Source organism: Littorina saxatilis, linkage group LG2, assembly GCF_037325665.1.
Source record: "Littorina saxatilis isolate snail1 linkage group LG2, US_GU_Lsax_2.0, whole genome shotgun sequence".
NCBI lineage: Eukaryota > Metazoa > Mollusca > Gastropoda > Littorinimorpha > Littorinidae > Littorina > Littorina saxatilis.
In genome coordinates, this window is record NC_090246.1 from 29,531,239 (window position 1) to 29,556,047 (window position 24,809).

General features: G+C 41.2%; 1 protein-coding gene across 1 annotated transcript; it reads right to left on the bottom strand.

Annotated features, from left to right (window-relative positions):
• Positions 1 to 89: 89 nt before the first annotated feature.
• Positions 90 to 24,238, bottom strand: LOC138958714 (microtubule-associated protein futsch-like). The gene is made up of 19 exons (XM_070329963.1): positions 24,009 to 24,238; positions 20,910 to 20,984; positions 20,287 to 20,328; positions 19,385 to 19,839; positions 18,747 to 18,861; positions 18,203 to 18,436; positions 17,687 to 17,843; positions 17,006 to 17,078; positions 16,361 to 16,561; positions 15,926 to 16,078; positions 15,167 to 15,296; positions 14,520 to 14,634; positions 11,434 to 11,603; positions 10,819 to 10,978; positions 8,492 to 8,880; positions 6,416 to 6,935; positions 5,069 to 5,834; positions 4,112 to 4,235; positions 90 to 3,406 (listed from the first exon to the last, which is right to left on the bottom strand). The coding sequence occupies exons 1-19, from the start codon at positions 24,111 to 24,113 to the stop codon at positions 3,065 to 3,067; spliced, it is 4,326 nt and encodes a 1,441-aa protein (XP_070186064.1). The 5' UTR covers positions 24,114 to 24,238; the 3' UTR covers positions 90 to 3,064.
• Between the last annotated feature and the right edge of the window lie 571 nt (positions 24,239 to 24,809).

The window sequence follows — 24,809 nt, forward strand, 5'->3', positions numbered from 1 at the left end:
AGACCTCTATATGTACATGTATGCGCACAAACGCCTACACACACACCCTTTCTCTCTCTCTCTCTCTGACACATACACACACAAAGGAATGAGAGCCAAACTTTTATTTCTAGTTGATCACAAGCTTATTAGATCACACATTTCCATTCTGCACAACACTTTCTTTTTCGTTAGCACACCTATCACCATTGTTTTGTACCACACATCATCACAATGAGTAATTAAAATTTCTGTTTACAATCAGAACGCATGATTCTATGATTACAAATTACAATACACAAAACATGCTACTCATTCTCGCGGCACTTACATTATACACAACAACAGGTATCAGTTTCACTCTGTCTTGCTGATTTCACAGGAAAACTAATCACAGAAAACATTGAAGTTTTTATTTGTATATGTAGTTGTAAATAAGAAAATATGCCCCATCATTATGTATACTTCAAGGGGAAAATAAAGATATACAACAAAATGACCATTCTACTGTAAGTCTTTGAAATCAACAACCTGCTTGTTGAAGGTAAAGGAATACTCATTTAGTGACAATTCAAACTAGAACTACTCCTGTATTTGACCTGTAAGGAGAGATGATAAAGTCAAGAAGATAATAATAATAGAGGCGCAACATCCCAAAAAGTACTAAACCGAGAATCATACACTAGTAAGTTGACATCAAATGTTAGTTCAAACAGGGAGAGGGGTCAGAGGGATTGAATGAACCTGTTACTCGTTGGTCGAGACTGAATTGAATTTGGACCGGGCAGGGGAGTAAATATGAAAACCATCGCAAAGCTTGGATGCCAAAGTACCTGAATTCACGAAGCCATTTAGTACTCTTGAAGCAGAACAACTGAGTCGGTGAGTGCATAAAACCAAAGCAAAGTCTGCATGTACCATTTGTTTTAAACCTGATAATACATATTTCCTTAATTCTAAAATTAAAGAGAATGAAACAATGACAACACTGAACAGTTTTACACTGATTATGAACGTTGTTTTTTGTAGGTACATAAAGCACATTGTGTGAGTGTGTGGCATTCCATTTCTAATGCTAAGCTCTCTGTTTTGTTTGAAAAAAAGAAAGAGAAAAGAAGTTAACAGATATCAACAACATTAGGCAAGGTGCTATGCTTTACATAAAGCAGAGAGAGAGTGATGTTTCACTTGCAAACATGTTAACACTGTCCACAAAGCTGATCAGTAAAGCATATTCAATAGCACTCAAATTATCACAAAATCTTAAATCACTCACAAGATCAAAAACGCACCGAAACCTTGCATTGTGACACGTATTGCAAACGGAAATGTATACACAGGGATAAAAACAACAACAAAAAGCTTTCGCTATTACCACAAAGGTTCAAAAACATCTATTAGTCATACAGCCTGTCTATTTTTGTTCACAGATAAATGTGGGTTACAACTTACATGCAGTTTATCTAAAGAAATAGTTGTTCAATGTAATTGACCAGAACAATACACCCCTTCGGAGTTTCGAGTGCGCATGCGCGGCTAGTCACATTTTTGGCGGCAGGGGGCGCTCCGTTGTACCAAACACTCTGCAGTGTACCGTACACAAAGAGCAGTGACTATCGTGGGACAAAAACCACAGAAATATCAAAGAGATAAGAGCTTACGAGGGAAAACTTGAACGCAATCGGCAATGTACCTCTTCTGAAGACCTGTTTGGTACAATTTGCAATCCCAGCATGCAATGCGCGGATTGTCTCGCATCGCGAGATTTGCTCTCGCCTGAGACTCCGAAAGGGTGTATTGACAATCTAAGCAGGTAAGGAAGGATTGGGTGAAGATACTGTTATAATTAAATATTAAAATAAAATCTCAGAGAAAACTACTATCACTACAGAAGCAAGGTAATGTGTAGTAGTAACTTGGTTTGGCTGTGCTGGGTAAAATTAAAGAGCAAATTTATATACACAAGTTTGGACCAAGTGTCATTAACAATTTATAACCGATTTTCAGTCACCCACCGTTTCAATACACGTACAAACATCCCACTTTGCCAATCACATATTTTTCTTATTACATTATTTACAATTGTTTCTTTTAGAATTCTACTCCTTGAGTTAAAGCAACAGAGAAAATATTGCAAAGACAGTTCATAGGACAAATTTGTCATTTCTTGTTCTCATATGGAAAAGAACTGTCAATCAAAACTTGTACTATTTTCATACAAAATCTTGTCAAAAGAAAACAGGAAAAAAAAATAAAAACCCCATTCCATCCCTCAGTGTCAAGCAGTTACTAACGCTGTGTACATCTACACTTGACTGATCCCTTACATAAGCAACCTTGGAGAGGGGAGGGGGGGGAGAGAAAAAGACAGAACCGTTCTGGAGAGACTTTCAGTTGATCTTCTGCAGGTTATCAACCACTGTTTCGTTACGGCCATCGTATTCTGAATTGATTTAAAATGACACAAAAAGAAAACACACTGACAAAATATTCACCAACCAAAAGAAAAAAAAACCCAACTTAATAACTCTTCATTCCTGCTGTGTTCCACAGCATCTTTTTCAAATTAAACATGGCATTTCAAGGTATCTAGGACTCATAGATTTACCCTTTATCAAAAACACACTTAGACATCAATTACAGAAGAAAGAAAAACCCATCAGGTTTTGGAATTTTCCTATTCATATCAGAGGAGTGTTTCCCATTGCAGAGGTCTATTTCCCATTTTTACACAAGCCTTTCCCAGGTCAGAGGAGTGTTTCCCAGTTCAGAAAAGCGTTTTCCATTTTTACATGAGCGTTTCCCATTTCAGAGGAGTGCTTCCCAATTATACATGAGCGTTTCCCATTTTAGAGGAGTTTTCCCCATTTTTACACAAGTGTTTCCCATTTCAGAATAGTGTTTCCCATAGCCGAGAACTATTTCCCATTTTTACATAAGTGTTTCCCATTTCAGAGGAGCATTTCCCATAAACGAGGACTTTTCCCAATTTTTACTCGAGTGTTTCCCATTTCAGAGAAGTGTTTTCATAGAACTGCTTCCCACATCACACAATTTGTTTCCCACCCAAGAGGACAACGATGCTTTAGTGTCGCTGACCAGCCCAGTCATTGTCAGATTCTTTCAACAGTTCGTCCACCACGCGATGAACGTCCCCTTTGTGTTTCTTCAGAAGAGCGACGCTACGCTTGTTGTTGAAGTATCCCATCTCTCGGATACGCTCCAAGGGAGCGGCAAATTCATCGCTGCTCTCAACGCTCTGAGATTTGGGGCCGGTGTAGGTGCACTTGGGGAGCTGGAAATTCGATTTGGGCGGCTTGAAGTCGTTCCTTGGTGGTGTGTACTGGTTGTTGGAGGGTTTCCAAGTGCTGGTTGGGGGCTTGTAGTCTGAGGGCTTGAATTCGTAGTCTGATTCCTTACCTTCATGCTGCAAAGAGTCAGAGAAATGAATGAGGATGATTGAAGGCGTAGTAAAAACCGACACACACTGTATACCTCAGAAACATGACTGCGGAAGTTTATTTATTAAGGAGATTTCTATAGCGCATAACTAAAAGCACTATGCACTAACGGAAGTGTCTGTGATTGTGGTGCATGTGGAGTATGGAAACTTTAAATTTAATTTGACAGGGTTACGTATCAGACTGACAGGTTTCTGGAGAAGCAGGATTTGCACTTCCATGGCAATACTGGTTTGAAAAATAGCTATTGCGGTCGGCGGGCGTAGTGGCCTGGTGGATAAGATGCCTGGTGGGTTAAGGGGTGGAGGTTTTTCTGATTTCCCAGGTCAACTAATGTGCAGATCTGGTAGTGCCTTATCCCCCTTCGCTTGTACACGCAAGCACAAGACCAAGTGCACAAGGAAAACATCTTGTAATTCATTTCAGAGTCTGGTGGGTTATAGAAACAAAAAATACCCAACATGCTTCCCCTGAAAGTTGCGTATGGCTGCCTGAATGGCAGGGTAAAAACGGTCATACACGTAAAAGATCGTGGAAGTTTCAGCCCATGAACAAAGGAGAAGAAGAAGAAGCTAGTGCGATCGTTGCTTCAGACATAGCCACATTTACCCTTACAAATGGGATATTTTGTCAGCAGAGAGCAGAAAAAACCAGATGTTGCAAGGACTCACAGTTTCAGCCTGCAGCGTCTTGAAGACATCCTTAGTGGTCTTGTACAGGTGCTGCAGTCCGTCGCTTGCTGCCTTCATGGTGCTCTGCATCAGCTGGTTCAGGTGCTGGCCGGGGTCGATCACGCTGCAAAACACACATTTCATGGTCAATAAGACAGGAAACAGAGGAACACTGCTTTTAAAACATCCACAAGTCTGAGAAAATAAAGTCTTAAAAAAGGTAGGTATTTCCGACATTCCCCTTGCTAGTGATTAGTCCCTCCTGTGTTTGTAGGAGGATTCACAAGAAAAGGGCACTCTTCCACAACACCTACTAACCCAAAGGAGTTTGATTTCCAAAAATCGAACATTTTATTAGTAAATTTTGATTTGATTAATATACTTACCCGACTCACATATAGCATTAACCCTCCCACCTACCCCGCTTAGGGTTTCCCTAAAAATGAACAGATCACTTCAGTGGGAGTGAGCTTTCACAACATGGCGGCGGTGGAGTCACGCGTGATCGGTCACGTGACGGTAAGACCTTGACTCTTGTCTACATGGGTTATAGGTCAAGGCCGTTCTTTTTTAGGGGGTTACTTCCCCTTTGGGGTGAAGCGTAGTTCAGCATCTTAGAACTTAACATGAAAATTTATAATAATTTTCTTATTTATTTATACTTACCAACACAATGTTATTTTGCATATAACCCCTTAACTACCGAAAGGAAAACGAAAGTGAAACTAGAGTTATACCCCAGAGTGACCGCCCTTACCGGATGTCGCTAGTAGCGCTTGGCGCCAAAGCTGAGTCATCCGATCACGCGGGACATCTGAACTGAAGTTAATGCTATATGCGAGTCGGGTTAAGATATGTAATTTAATCGTCTGTTATGATGACCCCCCCTGAATTTCTTGCAATTTTCTTCCATAATCACCTGCACATTTTCTTAGCAAATAAAATTTTGCGACTTACTCAACAACTGCAGGAAAACGAGCAGCAGCAGCGTCCCCTTCGTTCTCTTCTGTGGCCTCCGTTTTCACTTGCATCTCTTCCTCGACCTCTGGTTCTTCTGTCTTCAAGGCTGAGTCCTCCTCACAGCCATTCTCTGTGTGTTCCTGTGCTTCCCTCCTCTCTGTGTCTCTCTGTTGATCTTCTTCTGCTCCTTCCTCCTCCTCTTCTTCTCGCTCGTTCAATCTTCTCTCGGATTTTCCAACAGCTGCCTCTTCCTTGATTTTCCCGTCCATGTAATCACACAGCAGTGTCAGGGGAATGTCTTCTTTCGACAGCACCTCGAAAAAGTGCTGGGAGTGCTGTTCAACGATGCTCTTTGCCGCCTGGTCCTCAGATTCTGGTTCCTCTGTTGCCTGGGCTGAGGCTTGGGCTTGTCCTGAACAACAGTGGAGAGAACTCTCTGTGAGCTCCTTCTCTGCCTCTGGTGTGGAGTCTTCTTCAGCCTCAGGTTTCTCTGCAGACTCTGCAATTTCCTCAGAGTCTTGATTGACATTCTGCAGGTGAGACGAGGCCTCTTTCCCTTGGCACTCCATCGTCTTCAAGCACATGTCAGAGAGTTTTTCCATCTTGGCCGAGGATGGGTCTCGGTTCAGGGGCTTGGATGTGTCGAAACAGTCTGGAATGACGATGCAGAAATCGTCGTCGATGCTCGACTCGTCCGACATGCTGGAGAGATCGTCAGGGAGAATCTCGTAGCCTTCTGATGCTTCTCTCTCTAGATCTGCCACTGAAATACAGAGACGATTGTTCTTGTTAGTAAAACTGATAACACAACACCTTCAAATCATCTTCATTACCCTTGTTTGTAAAAAGCACAGTATGCATACATTTTGAACACACAAAAACTCACTACCTGTGCATCTCTATCCTAGCCATACCTTAGGTTTTCTGGCAACACTGCACACATTTTGGACTATTGTTGGTGAAGACACACATTTCAGTCCAAAGACAAGGCTGTAAAAACACGACTCTCAACATACAACGCAAAGGAAAAGTCTTCTCCAAAACGTAAACAAAATTACAAGTCCAAACACAAATACTCCTCAACATAACATAGCCTTAGGCCAAAAAAAAAAAAGGTCTGTTTCTGTAACATAGGCCAAAAAAATAGGGTCGGTAGGTCGTGATTTTTTTTTTTCTTTGTTTTTTCTTTCCCAAAAAACATATTTTTTAAGTTATTTTGCCAAAAAAACATTTTTTTTTTTTTTTTTTCCCCCCCCAAATGCCAAAAAAAAGTCTAGGGTCGCGCGAAAAAACTAGGGTCGGTCGGGTTACCGTAAACAGACCTATTTTTTTTTGTGGCCTTACCAGGAGGAATGGGCTGCATGTGGCAGGGTGAAAGCCAGGCACCGTGCGTGTCGATAGATCTGTACTCCTCTTCTCCGTCCTCTTTGTCAAAATCATCCAGATCGGCAACCGAAACGACCTCCACACTACTGGTGGTGCTGCTGGGCGACATCTCTCGACTGAGTCGCATCTTGGTGTTCTCTGGCTGGTCATCACCCTCCACATCCACAGTGATGACCTCAGGGTCAGCCTCCTCTTTGGGCATCACTGGGGAAGGTCCAACAATGGGCATCTCCAGACCCAGCGCTTTGGGCGCGTAGGCGGAGGCGTAGAGATCATCGTCTGTGGAGTCTGCGTCCGCTTCTGCTTGTGCAGTGGCTGCGTTCTGAGAAGGGCACATGACGAAACCGTCGGCATCAAGGAGCTCTGGACAGGAGTCTGCATCCCCCTCATCATCATTGTTTTCATTGTTAGCCTTCTCCTCAGTCTCCTCATCTCTCAGGTTCAAGGGGAACTCTTCCTCGGAGCCATTGTGTGCAGCCTGGGAAACAAAAAGGAACAAATCATTTTCAACGGAACCATCACCTTTTGTTTTTATTTTGGGAATGTTTGAAATGCAACTGAGCATTGAAACAATGCTACAAACCAACAAAATCCCAGCTCTTAAAGTTCTCTCACTTTGATGATCCAAGCAGCAAAAGAGACTGGATAAGCAAAAGCTTACAGCAACAACAAATCCTCTTCATGTCTTTCTTTCTTTCTTTATTTGGTGTTTAACGTCGTTTTCAACCACGAAGGTTATATCGCGACGGGGAAAGGGGAGAGATGGGATAGAGCCACTTGTCAATTGTTTCTTGTCAATCCACCGTTTTAAACAGCTAATAACTTGAATGAATAAATTAGTAATAATCATTTCAATCTCTCATTTCAACAGTGTGAATGTTTCTGAAACCTTCCATAAACGTAACCTTTCTTGTGTTTCGATTCTCATTTCCAAAGGTCTATTAGATTCTCATTTCCAAAGTTTGAAAGGTCTTTTTGATTCTCATTTCCAGTTTCAAAGATCTTTTTGATTTTCATTTCCATAGACAGTTTCAAAGGTCTTTTTTATTAACATTTACATAGTTTCAAAGGTCTTTTTACATTTAGTCAAGTTTTGACTAAATGTTTTAACTTGGAGGGGGAATCGAGACGAGGGTCGTGGTGTATGTGTGTGTGTGTGTGTGTGTGTGTGTGTGTGTGTGTGTGTGTATGTGTGTGTGTGTGTGTGTGTGTGTCTGTCTGTGCGTGTGTGTGTGTAGAGCGATTCAGACTAAACTACTGGACCGATCTTTATGAAATTTTACATGAGAGTTCCTGGGTATGATATCCCCAGACGGTTTTTTTTCATTTTTTCGATAAATGTCTTTGATGACGTCATATCCGGCTTTTTGTAAAAGTTGAGGCGGCACTGTCACATCCTCATTTTTCAATAAAATTGATTGAAATTTTGGCCAAGCAATCTTCGACGAAGGCCGGACTTTGGTATTGCATTTCAGCTTGGAGGCTTAAAATTTAATTAATGACTTTGGTCATTAAAAATCTGAAAATTGTAATTAAAATTATTTTTTTTATAAAACGATCCAAAACTACGTTCATCTTCTTCTTCATCAATTTCTGATTCCAAAAACATATAAATATGTTATATTCGAATTAAAAACAAGCTCTGAAAATTAAAAATATAAAAATTATCAAGATTAAATTTCCGAAATCGATTTAAAAACAATTCCATCTTCTTCCTTGTCGGTTCCTGATTCCAAAAACATATAGATATGATATGTTTGGATTAAAAAAAAGCTCAAAAAGTTCAAACGAAGAGAGGTGCAGTAAAGCGTGCTATGCAGCACAGCGAAACCACTACCGCACTCAACAGGCTCACCAGTTTCACTGCGTTTTGCACGAGCGGCGGACTACGGTCATTGTTAAAAAATGCAGTGCGTTCAGTTTCATTCTGTGAGTTCCACAGCTTGACTAAATGTAGTATTTTCGCCTTACGCGACTTGTTGATTCTCATTTCCATAGTCTCAAAGGCAACCGTCTTCCACAAAATTGTCTTACCGTGGATCCCCCTTCCACATCCTCCAGCCCCTCGGGGTCGTAGATGGGAGCGCTGGGGATGAGCTGCAGCAGGGGCAGCTGCTCGAAGCTGTCGAACTGCGTCGTCATGGGCTCCATCTCCGTGCTCACACGCTCGTCCTCTTCTTCTTCCTGCTCGCCCCTGCTCACAGCCGCCTGCTCCTTGAGCCACTCGTAGCAGGTGATGCGCTCCTCCAGGAAGTGTCCCTCAGAGGAGTGTTCTTTTTCCTGGTCGGCCTCAGCTTTGCTCTGTTGTTCGTCATCTGCTGACGGAGATTGGTTCTGCGAGGTAGAGGCGTTGATGAGGAGATCTTCTGGGATGTCATCCTCTTTGGGCGAAGGGCTCGCACAGCGCCCTGAAGGACTGGCAGCTGAAAGGAAAGCAGATCATACAAATAATAGAGGTTGTTTTTCTCTGAAGGGCTTTTGCTCACAACCAACTGTTTCAGACATGGAAATTCGGGCTGCTTTTTCACTGGGGAAAGCGAGCTGCCATACAGTATACGGCGCTACCCATTTTTTCCCCCTGCATGCGTGTATTCATGTTTCCAAGCCCTGAGACTTTCGCCGTGAACTCGGTATTGCTTGAATTTTAGGCAGGAGCAACAGTATCATACAGCAGGAAAACCTTAGCTTTGTAAGAATGAAGTGCATATATTGGGTACACTGCTGTAGTTTAGTATGATTCCATTTCCCGCAGTTTTCCGTCACTGCGGGAATGTGAGATGCGCATGCATAACGAATAGCCATTACCCGTATGTACGCGATAGCCTTCGTACCAGAAAAGTTTTGCTCTGCAAAATCTTAATCATCCGACACTTTTGGATTGTTAAACAAATATGTTATAGTGTGTTTTTAAGGGAAATAAGTATTTTCCCACACTGTTAAGTACTATTTAACTTCTATAACACCGAAATGCTTGACAATGATGTCAAACGCGGTATTGGATGAACCACCGATAGAAACATGTACCGTAATGGCGGACTGCTAGGGCACGTGTTTCCATTGAAGGACACCTAAAAGAAAGACAGCACTTATTCAGTGAACTGCGACCGAAATGTGAAAAGGAAATAACCTTGAACTAAGGTAAATCCTAACAAATCCTAAAAAGAAGACTCGACACGAGCTAGCAGAAGACTCAACATGAGCAAGCTCATGTTTCGTTTGCCTATCTTCCCTATCGCAGAAGATTGTTGACACTGCTCAGTCACAGTGTCTGGCGATTCGCCAAACACAACACAACAAGAAGAGCAAACGCTCGATCGAGTCACTTTCGCAGTTCTGAATATTATATGAGGCATCAGATGGACAGGAAGAAATTGCTATTCACAACACAATGAGTCACGTTCACATAAAATTTGAGCCCGGTCACTTTTATAGTTTCCGAGAAAAGCCCAACGTTAAGTTGTGTGTTGCCGAACAGAAAAGGCTAGTTATCTCCCTTGTTTTTCTGATAACGTTCGTAAAAGGCTACAGATGTAAATACTTTGATGTAAAGAATAATCCTACAAAGTTTCAATCACATCCGATGAACTTTGTCAAAGATATAAAATGTCTAATTTTTCCTTTGACGCTGACCTGTGACCTTGAAAAAGGTCAAAGGTCAACGAAACCATCGTTAAAGTGTAGAGGTCATTGGAGGTCACGACTAAACAAAATATGAGCCCGATCGCTTTGATAGTTTCCGAGATACTTTGTCAAAGATATAAAATGTCTAATTTTTCCTTTGACGCTGACCTGTGACCTTGAAAAAGGTCAAAGGTCAACGAAACCATCGTTAAAGTGTAGAGGTCATTGGAGGTCACGACTAAACAAAATATGAGCCCGATCGCTTTGATAGTTTCCGAGAAAAGTCCAACGTTAAGGTGGTGTCTACGGACGGCCGGCCGGCCGGCCGGCCGGACGGCCGGACGGCCGGCCGGCCGGACAGACTAACACTGACCGATTACATAGAGTCACTTTTTCTCAAGTGACTCAAAAACGAAAGCAAATGTTACGACTCGATGAGGATGCAGTTGCATCTATTCTATGATCGGGGACTTGACATTTCTCAGTCATAGCAGAAGACTCGACACGAGCTAGCAGAAGACTCGACACGAGCAAGCTCATGTTTCGTGTGCCTATCTTCCTTATTGCAGACTGATACTAACGCACAGCAACGACAGCTTAGACAAAGAAAACAAAATTCAGCGTTTTGATTCTCCGACCGACAATACTTTTCCCTCCCCCCCAAAAAAACACCAAACGACTGTCCCTAATTTTGGGAGTCTTTCATCAGAAACAAACATTTAATTATTTTTGTGCCTTACCAAAAGGTGTGTTGTTTGGTGTGGCAGGAAAAGCAGGACTGGGGTGAGTGCCAGAAGACAGGTGTAGGTCCTCAGTATTGAAGGCTACAGAAGGCAACACTGACTCCTGTGCTGCACTGGCAACTGCACACTCCTCCCCTTTGCATTCTTCAAGAGCGACCTGTTTCGAAAACACATGTACAGCGTTGGTTATAGCCTTTACAGTCACACATGACATACCTCGCGGCTGCGTACCACCCATTTGTCTTTATACAGGCCTTACAATCTTGAACTCCATGACTGACACTGTTCATAATCCATATGTATGAAGTCAGCCAAAAAAACAACAACCAACATTCAAGAGTTTGTAATGACAATATAAACTTCATACAGCTATAATCACACATTTTGCTTTAATACAATGTCCCAACATCAGAAGCCTTGTCTTTCAAATTAGCCCATCAACATGACATCACTAGTTCAAAGGGAACATTGAAATTGGTGACATACTCCAGCTGTCACAATGTAAAGAATCCAGTGCAATAGAACATTTTTGTAGTTTAGCTAACAAGGGGAAAAGCAACCCTCCTCCAAATCTCCAGAAACACACGTAAGTCTTCTGGATCCAACTTTTACCTTCTGCTTTTTGTCTTTCTTTTCCTTGCGTGAAAGCTTTGAGGGAAGACCACCCTCCAGGAAGTCAGGGTCGAAGGAGAAGATCTTGTTTCCAACACGAACCTTGATGAAGACAAAGTGTCCAAACTCTTGGCCACAGCTGAAGAGACGCCAATGACTCTCGTAGTCACCTGAACAGACAACAAGGATTATAGACAATGCAGTATGACATGAAGCCTGTATGTAAAACAAAGCACAAGCAAAAACAAAAAGCCAAAAAAACAAACAAAAAACCCTGCACAAATACATGACAAAAGAGTGTTAGGGTAAATGATCGACATTACTACGTTGAACTACAATTCATGCAGATCATATTTTTTATCTAACCTTGCCTTGAATGTACCTTTCAAGAAGGTGACAGTGGAAGCCTAACAAAACTGCTTTAGTGCTCCATCCTCCTCCTAGCATATTATCGATCACCCTAAACATGTCAACAGTCATTGCATTTGTGGCGGGAGAGCCATGATTGTAGAAAGTTTAATGTTATAGGATTAAATATTGAAGGTTCAGGACAGTCATGGCATACAGAGTCAATCTGTCACGCTATCGCTGGCCTCAGCTTTCAAAAGAAGCGTAAGAGTAATTGGTATCGAAACCAAAAGTAGACGACGCAAGGGAGGTAATCACACATTTGGTTTCGGTTTCGGTCGGCCATTTTGGACGGTACCGATGCGGTCTACCAGTACAGATTCATAAACATTGGGAAAACGTGTTAGTTAATATGATAAACGGTAGAAATGTGGATGAAAGTGTTTGAAATACGTTTTCAAGCCATTGAAAGATAGTTGTCAATTTAGTCAGGCAACGTGAAAGTCATTGTGACTCGTCGTTGTGGCAATAACGTTAACCGCTAGTCGTTCAGTGATCTTACTTGGAGAAACAGAATTTGTAAAAGAGAGGAGAGACAAGGTTTCTTTGATGAGGATAGTGTTGTAGGTTGCTTAAATATTGCGAACAGTTATTAAAAGAGCGCTTGTTGTGATCAGCAAGTGTAAAGATAAAGGAAAAAGGACGGACTACATTGTCCGCGTAATGTTTTGAAAGTAGTGCGGTTAATGTTCTTTTTCGGTAAGCCAATCTGCCTCTGGTTCTGTGGGTTTGTTTACGTTGCCATGCAGATTGGTATAAAAGACAATGTAAAATGAAGTTCCTACACGCATTAGGAAAGGCTTTAGGACAGAATAGAATGGGTTATAATAAGGACATAGACTGAGGGCGCTAGATTAGGGAGAGAGAAGAGACAAGGTAGACTAGATCAAGATTTAGAATACGGACAAGAAGAAGAGACTTCGCATTCTTTCAACGGGATAGCACAGGGAAAAAACGCAGAGTAAAAGAACTTAGAGAATCTTACCACTTTTTCATAAAGTCAGAACAGGTAGGAGTAATTCAGTTTCAAAGGATAACCGCGCATGCTACTGGCTTGTTTACCTCAAACACCAGTAAAGGTTCAAAAGATACATAGGCGAGAATTCGTAGATAGTCAGAAAGAAACAAGCGGACTGTTAGAACGTCAGGTGACGTTTGATTGAACGGTCCTAAAATAGCTAGCTAGGCGGGGAAATTAAATCTAGGTGACCTGCGCAAACTCAGATAAGCTCCTTTTGGTGTCCCGTCTGTTTTGCGTATGGTACTTTTAAAAGGGGGAAATTGATTTAGGTTTAGGGACAAAACACTTTGGTGAAGAATAGGGGGATTCGTCCGTCCGGTTCACATCGAAGTTAATATAGCAAATTCTGAGGTATTAGACCATCCTTAAATTTATTCCAATAGGGAAGAACCGTTTTTTCCATCTAGAGGTCCAACAAAGTAAATAGTTTGAGAGAATTTCCTAGTTAGTCAGTCAGGTGACAAAAGATCCTGTAGTGGATAAAAATGTAGCTAGCTCGAAATGCGGAGTCTCACCTTAGAATAAGATTTATTCGGGGGAGGGGAGATTAGGTGGCTTCGTTGTTTTTGTAACACTTGCGGTTTTTTTATGATTGCCTTATAAAGGCGACCCGGGATTTTCTACTGACTTTGTATATGCATTTATAATATTGCGTAAATTACGCTTGTTGTATATTACCATTTGTATACTTTTCTAGAAAAATAAATCTAATAAACTTTTTTTATAGAAAAGTGATCCCAGGAAATTGGCTCCATTATTCGTCTGAATGGTTTTCATCGTCACGTAGGTCGTCATTTCTTCTCGCAATCATAGCCTTTTTAGGAAGATAAACTAACCCGGTAATTTTAGGTGAGAGAGGATAAATTAGGCGACAGACAGATTAGAGCTGCAGGCACTAGGAGACAGAACACAACGCGAGGCAAAACTAGATATGGAAAAGAGTAAATAATAAGCGCACGCATGAGACAATAGATCTGCAGAGCTAAACAAAAGACGTAGTTTGTTTCTTATCTACAACTCTCACGGTTTTCCGCCGGGTCGACAAATATACAATCTTCATAATAGGAAAACTGCTACACATTCAAAAACCTTGTAAAGTATGCATCTACCAACATCCACTGCAAGAATCAATCATGTAGCCTCTTGTACGGGGCGGGGATATAGCTCAGTTGGTAGCGCGCTGGATTTGTATTCAGTTGGCCCCTGTCAGCGTGAGTTCGATCCCAGGTTCGGCGGAAATTTATTTCAGAGTCAACTTTGTGTGCAGACTCTCTTCGGTGTCCGAACTCCCCCCCGTGTACACTACATTGGGTGTGCACGTTAAAGATCCCACGATTGACAAAAGGGTCTTTCCTGGCAAAATTGCTTTGGCACAGTTAATAATTGTCTACCTATACCCGTGTGACTTGGAATAATAGGCCGTGAAAGGTAAATATGCGCCGAAATGGCTGCAATTACTGGCCGTATAAAATTTCATCTCACACGGCATCACTGCTGAGCGCCTAGAACTGTACCCACGGAATATGCGCGATATAAGCCTCATTGATTGATTGTACGTGTTTGCACAGGAATATATTTGTCCTTTGATAAGGTGACAAAGCTCTTCCCTATCCTGCCTCTCCCTACCCCTTTTAGAGATCTTCAAATAAACAATTACCTGTTTCCTCAGGTGCACAGAAGACGACAGTGATCTCGGTAGTCTGTCCTGGCAGCAAGAGTCCCACTGGCACGCTCACATGCTTTGCTGGCATGTTTCCACGCACCTCTCTCAGCTGCGGACACACAGTTCACTTTGATGGTTAACAGGTACATGACATACTATCGCCTCTTGACAATCACCTATGGGTACACATAGTGGAAACATTTTTTCCAACTCAGTGCTGTCATATCTGCAAGTATATGGAGCATTCTTTTTGTTTAGAGTTCGGACAGCCCAAGTGAATGATGCCTTACTTTGTTAGGCAATATGACACTGTATAAGTAATATACAGTAAACAAATAAAAAGGTAATTATTTAATGGTAAATTAAATGAAAGCAAAAGAAGACTCAGGGAAAGCTGAGAATTTTCTAAATCAGGGGGGAAAAAGGCTTTGGGTAGAAACCTTTTTGGCTTTTTTTTATTACTACATTCAGGCTTTCCTACCATTTTCTCTTCTTGGAAGTTTTAAACTAGGGACTCTCGTTTGAAAAGGGAAAATTTCATCCCTAAAATCTGCTTTCCTAATTCCCTCACTGAATTTAAGACTTGCTAAATCAAATCATTGCTGTCAATAAAGCAGACTGGAAGTAGACAGCAGTCTTACCACGGTATCCCGGGGCCAGTTCATTGTGCCGTTGTTGCGCATCAGCCAAGTTTTCTCTAAGACCTCTCCAGGCACGACAACACTTCCGTCAGGAATGGTCACGTCACTGAGAAACTGGGCACAAAGTGTCCTGCAACATCATCAAATTACTCACATTACTTTAAAGTAGAATGAAAACGACCGTCACATGAGTACAGTGAATAACAATTTACAGTGAGACTATCCTTGCACACCACCCCTTATGACAGCAGCCTGAATCGCCACAAGCAAACTGTCAAAGACAAAACCTATACCAAATCAGACAAGTCACAGTGGTACTCCACACAGCATTTGAACATCAATGATTCAACCATGCTTTCGCACGCGTCCGTAGCATCGTTAATTAGGTTTACCAATACCTTTAAAACAAATGCTTCTTTCAATGTTTATTGACAACAACTGTAATCATGTGTGAAAATACTGTATCGGATTCAGGATTCGCTTGTGTAGAAAAATAATCTAGGAATTTTTCTCGTCGTATTTTTTTCCACTGATCGTAGTCTAGACAATCAAGCGTACAAAATACGGCTAAATCGCATGGGTTCCCAGGTCTGTTTATATATATAGAACACTCAGCAGCAAGGGGGGGTGGGGGGTGGTCTTTGGTGATGTCTGACGTTTGGTCTCATTATTCCCTGTGCTATTTTCGTTCAGACTGTGCCAGAGCAACAATAGTCGCATAAACTCTAAAGTCAATCCACAAAGATGACGTGAACTCACCCAAAGGGACTACCATTCAGAGGCCCCTCCAGCCTGAGCTCAGCTTTCTTGCGTTCCAGCTTCTCCTGTTTCTTGGCTAGCTTTTCCTTCACCTTGGCCTCCTTCACCTTCAGTCTGTCTGAAATCTTGATCAGGCGTTCCAGCTCTGCTGTCCTGGAGAGGACAAAATAAAGTCTTACTGAAAAGATATTTTGTACACATGAGAATGTTCATTTCTCTACATTATTCTGTCCTTGATTACTATCAATAGCTGAACATTACTTTTTCTTTGTTGTTTTTCTTCTAAGGTAAAAAAAAAAAAGTGATTTTCATTCTGTCTCAACTTATGCTGAGACAGCCGAGCATTAGAAAAGGCCTTCTGCAGAGACCACCAAACTAGTTTTCTTCTTCAGAAGAAGAAATGCATCTCAATTTTCATAGGCTTCAACTACTTACTCTTTCTTCTTGTCATCTGTCGCCACCACCACTTCCGGTTTAGCCTCATAAATAGGTCGTTTGAGAAGTGGAGCTCTCACACCATGACGAATACCAGCTTTGGCACAGGGTCGACGAAGCTTGACGAAGACGTGTGTGGTATCGTGAACAGGAGGGTACATGCCCTCGCATGGCTCGCACAGGTCATAGTTCGTGCAGTTACTGTCAAGAAAGGTGCAATTCTGAGTGTTATGACTTGAGTCATCAAATGACAGGGAAACTAACTTCAAGAATTTCATTTTAAATATCAAGTGGCACTTATAAACGAAGAAAAGCCACCACAATTAAAATACAAACTGTACACAAATCAAGATGATAATAATAAGATGAGCAAAGAATCTACATCACCTTCCTGTATCTTTCACAATAACATACAATCTCCAAGTGGGATCAATCACCAGTATTCCGTCCCATAACTGACTCTTAGGATTATTCCTTTTCATAAACACCTTCCTTCCTAATTTGCAACATTCTTATCAAAAAAACATCCACGGAACGTAAATTATACACACTTGCACTGGCGTCCATCAATCAATTGATCACTTCCAACCATTTGGAATTAATATCATCTATAAAAAAAAAAGCCCCACATAAAAGATGACTTACCCACACTTGTAGCGAAGTCCCACGATCATTTGGTCACAGTGATCACAGATGATCTTGTCATGGACGCTGACAGCTGAAGCAAGTAAACATGTCAAATATACACAACTGAGATACAAACTGGTGGTTTTCTTCCTGCGCTGTACTTTGCAAGAGAAATTAAGCGAAAGAATAAGTCGAAAGTACATTAAACTTAACAGGTAATTACTGCGTAGTCTATAACAATTTTTTAAATGAAACTCAATTTTCTGACTTTTTCCATGCTACAACAAAATATAGGTAATGGTTAAACACTTCCATTCTCGTGACACTCCCTTTGAACACTTTCTCAAAATTTTTAAGTCTATCCCACCAAATCCGAAAATTGTTTGTTGCACTGTAAGGGTATAAGGTTATTTTTGATTATTAGTTTTGTAAAATCATGCAAAAGCAAACACCAGTAAACACTAGACAGTCTACATTACTATAGGGAACTGAAAGTTAAAGCAAACCACAACAACAGAAATTGACAGAAAAGGTATAAACTTATATTTACCATCCTGATGAAGTCAGCGCCAGGCTGACAACATTTGATAAAGAACTTACCTAAACTGGTTGCTGCTGTGATTTATTTTTGTTTCGAAGAAAAGGTATAAATCTAACGCTTCCTCCACTCATGAATTTACAATACACAACAAAACTTACGCCATTTGGGGCTGCAGTCTGAGGTGCTAGCATCGTCGTTCTCTGCACCAGACTGTTTGGGTGACTCTAGGTGAAGCTTGCTGATGCCCTCCACGACTTGACGCACTGTCTTCCTCGTCACATCCTTCACGATGTCCCGCCTCAGCTCTGACTGATACTGGAGACACAACCAACAACCTTGATCAATGGACCCAGACCTAGTCAGAGAACCCTACTCCACAAACAAAACTGTGGAGAACTTTTGGACACTTAATTGTGCCGGACTTGCCAGTACCTCATATCAACAGGCCCCAGACCATGAGAGACACAACCGTTGAAAGCTAGAGAAAAAGAACAGCTTTGCTTTTTCAAGCAGACTGTCAAGATGGCCACAGCAATGCACTGCTAAGTTAATCAGTTGATAAAGCTTCAATGTCTTCCAAGAGGAGTGAAGGAAGACCTTCGCAATTAGAATTACTCAACTGTCCATAAAAAGCGTAGAATGTGCAGAAAGAGAGAGAGAGAGAGTCTCCTTACCTTCATCATATAGTCAAGGAAAATTTCCTGTGTGAGAGCATCTGCTTGCTGTTGCTTCTTTTTCTTCAGGGTTTTCTCAGGCGCACAGATTGGTTTTGGCACTTTCAGAGCGTGTAAGAAAACAGCAGCTGTCTCCTCTGTCCATGTGTCTTTCTTGGCCTTGTGCTCTTTAGGTCTGGCATCTTTGTATATCTTCTTGGCACTGCTTGGGAGGGTGCTGCTCACCTTCTTGGTCTGGTACCAAGACAGAAATAAAACATGTGCTTGGTGAAGATTTCAAGCATTCATAATACTCAAGTGGGAATGCAGAAGAAGAATAATAATACTCAATGATCATCAAGAAAAAATTGAATGGAACAGTTTTTATGAAATGTTTTACTGTCTTTTTTTCTGGTGGGGGGGTGGGGTTGTGTTTGTGTGTGAAAGGTTTGTCTTACTTTTGTTTGTTTGTGTACATTACTTAACTGCAACAGGATTTAACTGGGATTAAAAGCTCAAAAAATGAGAAGAAGAAAAAAAGACACAAGAACCAATTATCAATTACCTTTTTCTCATCCTTCGGCATCATCCAGAAGCCTGTCTCCGCATCCCGGCCAGACTTGGGAGCAACCTCCCCTGTCTCTGCCATTTCTGCAGGCTCTGCCGCTTCTGTGCCCTGCCTAAACACAGCAAGCAAAGGGGAAAAAAATGTGAAAAATATCTTTATTCAAATGAAATTCCCCCCCCCCCCCCCAACTCATCTAACAATTCTACAAGAATAATAAAAAATAAAATAAAAACAAAACCCATGTACTATTCTTCACAGTCACACTTCGAGCAAATTCTAACCAACCACTTTTACCACTTACAATTTCTATCATTCTACTTGTAATTTAAAATCAAGAGGGCTGAATTTTTACCAAATCCATTCTGTTATGAGCCAGAAACCGAGAAAGGTAGATAGGATTTAATGTGTAACTGTGAAGCATTTACACCAAATACTACTGATAACTGCATACCTGAAGAAACCTCGACTATAAAATAACAGAGTACAATAACCTACAAGCAACCAACTGACTGATAATCAGCATGTATGCAGTATATCATATCTAAAACTACGACTTCTTTTGTTTGAAAGGCAAACTACACTCCATTCCAAGTCTGATGAAAATCATGTTGAAAGCCAAACAGGTGGCAACTTACTGATCCACTTCATCTTCCTCCTGCCACACCTCCATGGGGCACTCCGGCATCTCTATGGCGATGACATTGGCACCAGAAGAGGCACCAGGAACCATCTTATGACCAGGATCAGACGCTCCTACGCCTGCAGCCGATGCCATGTCCCCTCCCCCTCTTTCCGGAGAGACTTCTTCCTCCGCTGAAGCGGCACTGGACTCTTGACCAGGGCTGTACTTGACCGATGTGTCTGAAACCTGCAGGCTAATGACTGCATGGGCGGAGGGGTCCACTGCTGACCCGTCCTGTGGTTGTTCGGGTGTGAAGGCTTCTTCAGCCGTTCTCTTTGCAGGTCTTTCACGAGGAATTGGAAGTGGGTCGACTGCTGAAGGTTCTGTATTGCAGTCCGCTGGCCAGGGAGTGTTGTCTGAGCCATGTGATCTTACGTATAATTGAAGAATCCCTTTGTCTTCAGCCAGCTAGAGAAAGAAAGAAAATTATGCCTGTGTATTCAAAAGCATGACAAAAAAATAACAACCCAACACAGCAACCCCAAACATAATTTAAAATATGCTCGAGTATGGTGATACACAGTGTCATTCTTTTTGTGAAGATTGTGGGGTCAATTTTAAGCAAGTAAAAATACACCAAAGTAAATGCTGCCCCATCTCTCTGCCTTATTCAAGTTATTGCACAGTTTATACATTGACGCAAAGAGCCACTAAAAGTAAAAACTGATCATTACAAATTTATACAACACACATGCAAAAGCCACTTATCACTCTCACTACCCTTTGTTACTGAAAGTCAAACTCATGAGCAAAATCGAATCTAACCAAGAACTGAACAACAACAAATGAAAGTGAGATTAAAAGTAACATGCAGCCACAATTCAAACAATCAAATTATTTAGGTCTGCTCCTTACCCGGCAGCCTTCATCAAGTTCGTCTTGAGAACTCAGGATCACCTGTTACAAGCAAAAGAAATAACTGTTAGTGTTACAGGCACAAGGACAAGAATCATGCAAACGACATTGAAATGTGAAACAAGAATGAATTTCACAATACTGTATAAATGATAAAACATGACACTGATACAGTGATAGGTGAAGATGATCCAACAGATAACGTTAATGCATCCAAGGATTTCATTTTCATCTCATTCTCAGTTCTTTCACTCTTAAGGAGTTCTGAATCTGGTCATTTGTACGGGCCATAGATAATTACAGAAATTAGATACAACACCAAAATGTACCTCAATAAAACATAAATTGATCAAATAATGTTAAATTATACATGTACTTATAAAAAATTAAAAAATGATACATCATGTATTTCTATTACCGAGACTAATAATTATATAATACTTCCCAGAGACAGAGATACCCTTTACACACTTCAAGTTCAACAGGCTATTAGTATTAGTTGTTTTCGTTCCTAAGATTTTCTGTGCATTTGTATTTTACATTGTGAAGCATAGAAAATGGTGAAACTGAAAGTTTCAACCTTCATGAAAATATAATTTGAATAATATTAAGATATAGCTTACAAAATCCTCATCATCCCAGTAACGAACATCAAGCTTCTCAGAGGAGACATCACTGTAGTTGTACATTGATTTCAGCTGAAACAGAAAACAATAATTCATGTTCAAAAATTAATTTAGCAATTTACCACATCAAGATAACTTTCAAATTAAAAAACACACGCACAAATCAATAAGTAGTTTAAGTTAAAGTATGAACCCACCACACCAAACCCGAGATCTCTGTCTTCACTAATTTAATGTCATCAAACCAAGTCTCATTTATATATATATAGATCTCTAATATATAGATCTCTAGCGTTTATTTAAGCATTTGATTACAGCTCCATTCTATCAGTAACTTGTATCTCAAAATCTTACTGCCCAAATATCGAACCTTTCCTTGCAGTTGCACTCACAAACTATTGAAGTGTCATTTTGCTCCCTTTGTCGAATTAAAAGTGTGAGACGAGATTGAGAAGCTTCCCAGTGTATCACACTATTAAGACGTTGTCAGTGTGAACCTTATTTTTCCTGTTCAGCATGTTGAACAAAGATGACCAGTATATAACTAACCCAAGGCTGTCTGCATCCTGTATTAATTAAAAAAAAAAGTTGATCCCTGAAAATGAGAATGAATCATGGTACTTGGTAGACTGGGCAGTAAGCACCCACACTAATTGTCCCTAAAGCTCACGTCCAAAGCATGCTTACGGTTTACTGTTTGAAAATAATGCGTGTTAATTTACATCTTGTAAGTTGTATACAGTACCATGTACAGCTAAACTGTCCACACAACTTTACAAGAAACTTGTGTTAAATTGAAGTTTTGATCATGAGATTGAGAAGTACTTTATGCTGTGGGAAGAACACATTGGTCAGGTTTGGACTCGCATGACATACCACTAGCACAGAAGCAGCAACTTGTTAATAGTAGTGACAAGTACAACTAGTACTACTAATTAGTACTTAAAGTAGTAACCAAGGCCATCTGACTCTTAGGAAGACAATGCTCCAATTAGTCCAAATGGCCAATAACAAATAACATCATGATTCAAGATTACTTAAAGGCAAGGTAAGCCTCCCGTAAACCATCACAGATACTGTCAGGCTTTTACACACAGTACAAACACCCTTCCATTTGAACGCTCACCAAACGGGAACATCCTAGGTGCCCTACGTAAAGAGCGAGCAATTTTTCAAAGAATTAATTTTGCGGATTGTGTCAGAGACAATCGGACCGTGGTGCGTTTTGGCGCTAGACCTAACTTTAAAATCTAAATAATAAATTGACAGCTTGTTACACAAACATTCTTAAATCATAAATAAATTCTTTTTTCATCAAGACAAGATCAGTACAATTCGAAGTTTTGAAAGTTTAAAAAAAGAAAAGCCCGGAAGCAGGGTCACGCAAGGTCGTGGTTCTCGTAGCAGATGACGGTTTATACCTATCGCCAGTTCCTCCGAACAGTCAAAAGCCATCGCTAGAGTTCTTGTGAACCACAGCCGTTTGTTTCGTGCATAGTCAGAGGTACTTAATAACGTGCTATTGCAGATAAGCTCACAGCGAGTCGCATTCAAATTACTAACTGACGACGGGCGGGGATGTAGCTCAGTCGGTAGCACGCTGGATTTGTATCCAGTTGGCCGCTGTCAGCGTGAGTTCGTCCCCACGTTCGATGAGAGATTTATTTCTCAGAGTCAACTTTGTGTGCAGACTCTCCTCGGTGTCCGAACACCCCCGTTTTACACGCAAGCACAAGACCAAGTGCGCACGAAAAAGATCCTGTAATCCATGTCAGAGTTCGACGGGTTATAGAAATACGAAAATACCCAGCATGCTTCCTCCGAAAGCGGCGTATGGCTGCCTAAATGGCGGGGTAAAAACGGTCATACACGTAAAAGCTGTGGGAGTTTCAGCCCATGAGCGAACAAACTAACTGACGACTACATTATGAAAACTTTATCACACGGGTTCACGATGGCTCAGGGGTAAGATAAACCACGCAAAAATACATTCTTTGAAAATTGCTCGCTCTTTACGGAGGGCACCTAGGATGTTCCCAATTGGTGAGCGTTCAAATAGAAGGGTGTTTGTACTGTGTGTAAAAGCCTGACAGTATCTGTGATGTTTTACGGGAGGCTTACTGTGCCTTTAACCAAGACATGATTGTCTTTAGCTCATGATCATTACCAAATTTTCAACATCTGATCAGCAAAATGCTATTGTGTAAGCTTAATGAACTGCGTATCAATCATTTGCTGTCAGTGTCACTGTCAGTGACAGGCTATCTCCAATTAGGTGGCGGGGCGACCATCCCCAACCCGGCGGGTCCCCAGGCGGCGGATAGGGGGCGTCCCTTAGATATAAGGGATTGCAGCGATATAAGTCGGGCTTGCCCGGACGAATAAGCTGTCCTGGACCAACTGGCGGTGTTCCTATCAGAGCGGGGTGGTTAACAGGTGGCACTGTTGACTAGTAAATACCCTATGTGCTCATACCGGTTCATCACGCGGGTAAGAGGCGCGTTAAAACCTGTGCTCCCAGGTAAGGTCCCTGACCAGGAGCTAAGGGTGGGGTAACCCCGACAGAAACCTCTAGTGCTGAAGTCGGCGGTACTGAGGGAGACAGCGCACTTTAACGGATCACAGTACCACGCACACCATCGCCACTGACAGTGTCACACATCATTTGCCACAATTACATCATGTCTCGATCATTACTAAACAAAAGACTTTATTTTTTTAGCTCATGACCAGGCATGAAAGAGAATCCGATCATCAGAAAACTGTCACATTAATTAAAAACATAAACTGCGTATGGTTAGCTGCCACACAGAGATCACAACAGAACCATACCTGAAATGTTCTGGACAATTTTCTGGACTGATCCAAACAAACATGGCGTCCAAAACAAACCCAAGGTGGCAGGAAGCAGACGATAAATAATACATTTCAGCTAAAAGAAAGAATCAGCGTGACGACAGGGCAATACATCTTGTCAATAACTAGAAACAGAATACATTTTTCCGAGAGATAGTGATTTTTGTGGCGTTAAAATGGCTCCCACGAAAGGAGGAAGTTTACGTCCTGAACAGGAACACAGCTGACCCAATGTCTTACCATGAGCTCAACCGATGTCCATTCTGCATCAGGTCCCAAGAAAAATGGGTCTGGCTGTTCAGAATCTTGACGATCAACCAGCCTCACGGTCACCAAGAAGTTCATGGTGAATTTCTATTCTTAAAAAAACAGCTGCACAATCGCTGTAGTTGATGGTTAACCTTAATAAATCGCAGCTTCGCTTGTTGATGTCAGTCTGCGCACCATCAAAACAATCCCTCGCACTATCCTCAAGCTGTGAGAAACACTGCGCGTAAAAGTAGTTCCAACAAGTACACTCCTTTCATGCAGTCTAATATACAAAATACAACTTTGCGTTACACTAGAGGTACATATGTTTGGAGCAGTACTTATATTATGTATTCAATCTCTTGATTTGTTACATCAAAAGAGCTTTCATAGTTTCTAGACGATATCACTGCGCGATTACTTGGTGGCTATTTTTAGCATGTGACGTGTAATCAACACAGCAAACAACAATCTTGCAAGTTGTTTCACGTGATCATGACCCGCTGAAATGATTTGGCTGAAATTGGACCTGAACCGAAACGACAGCAAACCTGAAAACTGAAATGAACCATTCTATTTCATAGTGATTTTATTTCAACAAAATGGACTTTAGTTAAGGCCCCAGTACTACCTAGCTGAGGGTGTATTTTTTGTTATTTTTGTTTAGCTGCCTTTTATCAGTCAAAATGTTTGAAATTTGGGCAAGACATCAATCATAGAGTTAACAAAAAATGTGAAGCAATTGTGAAGAATATTTTTAAAGATACATGAATGAGGTCCTTTTTACACTGT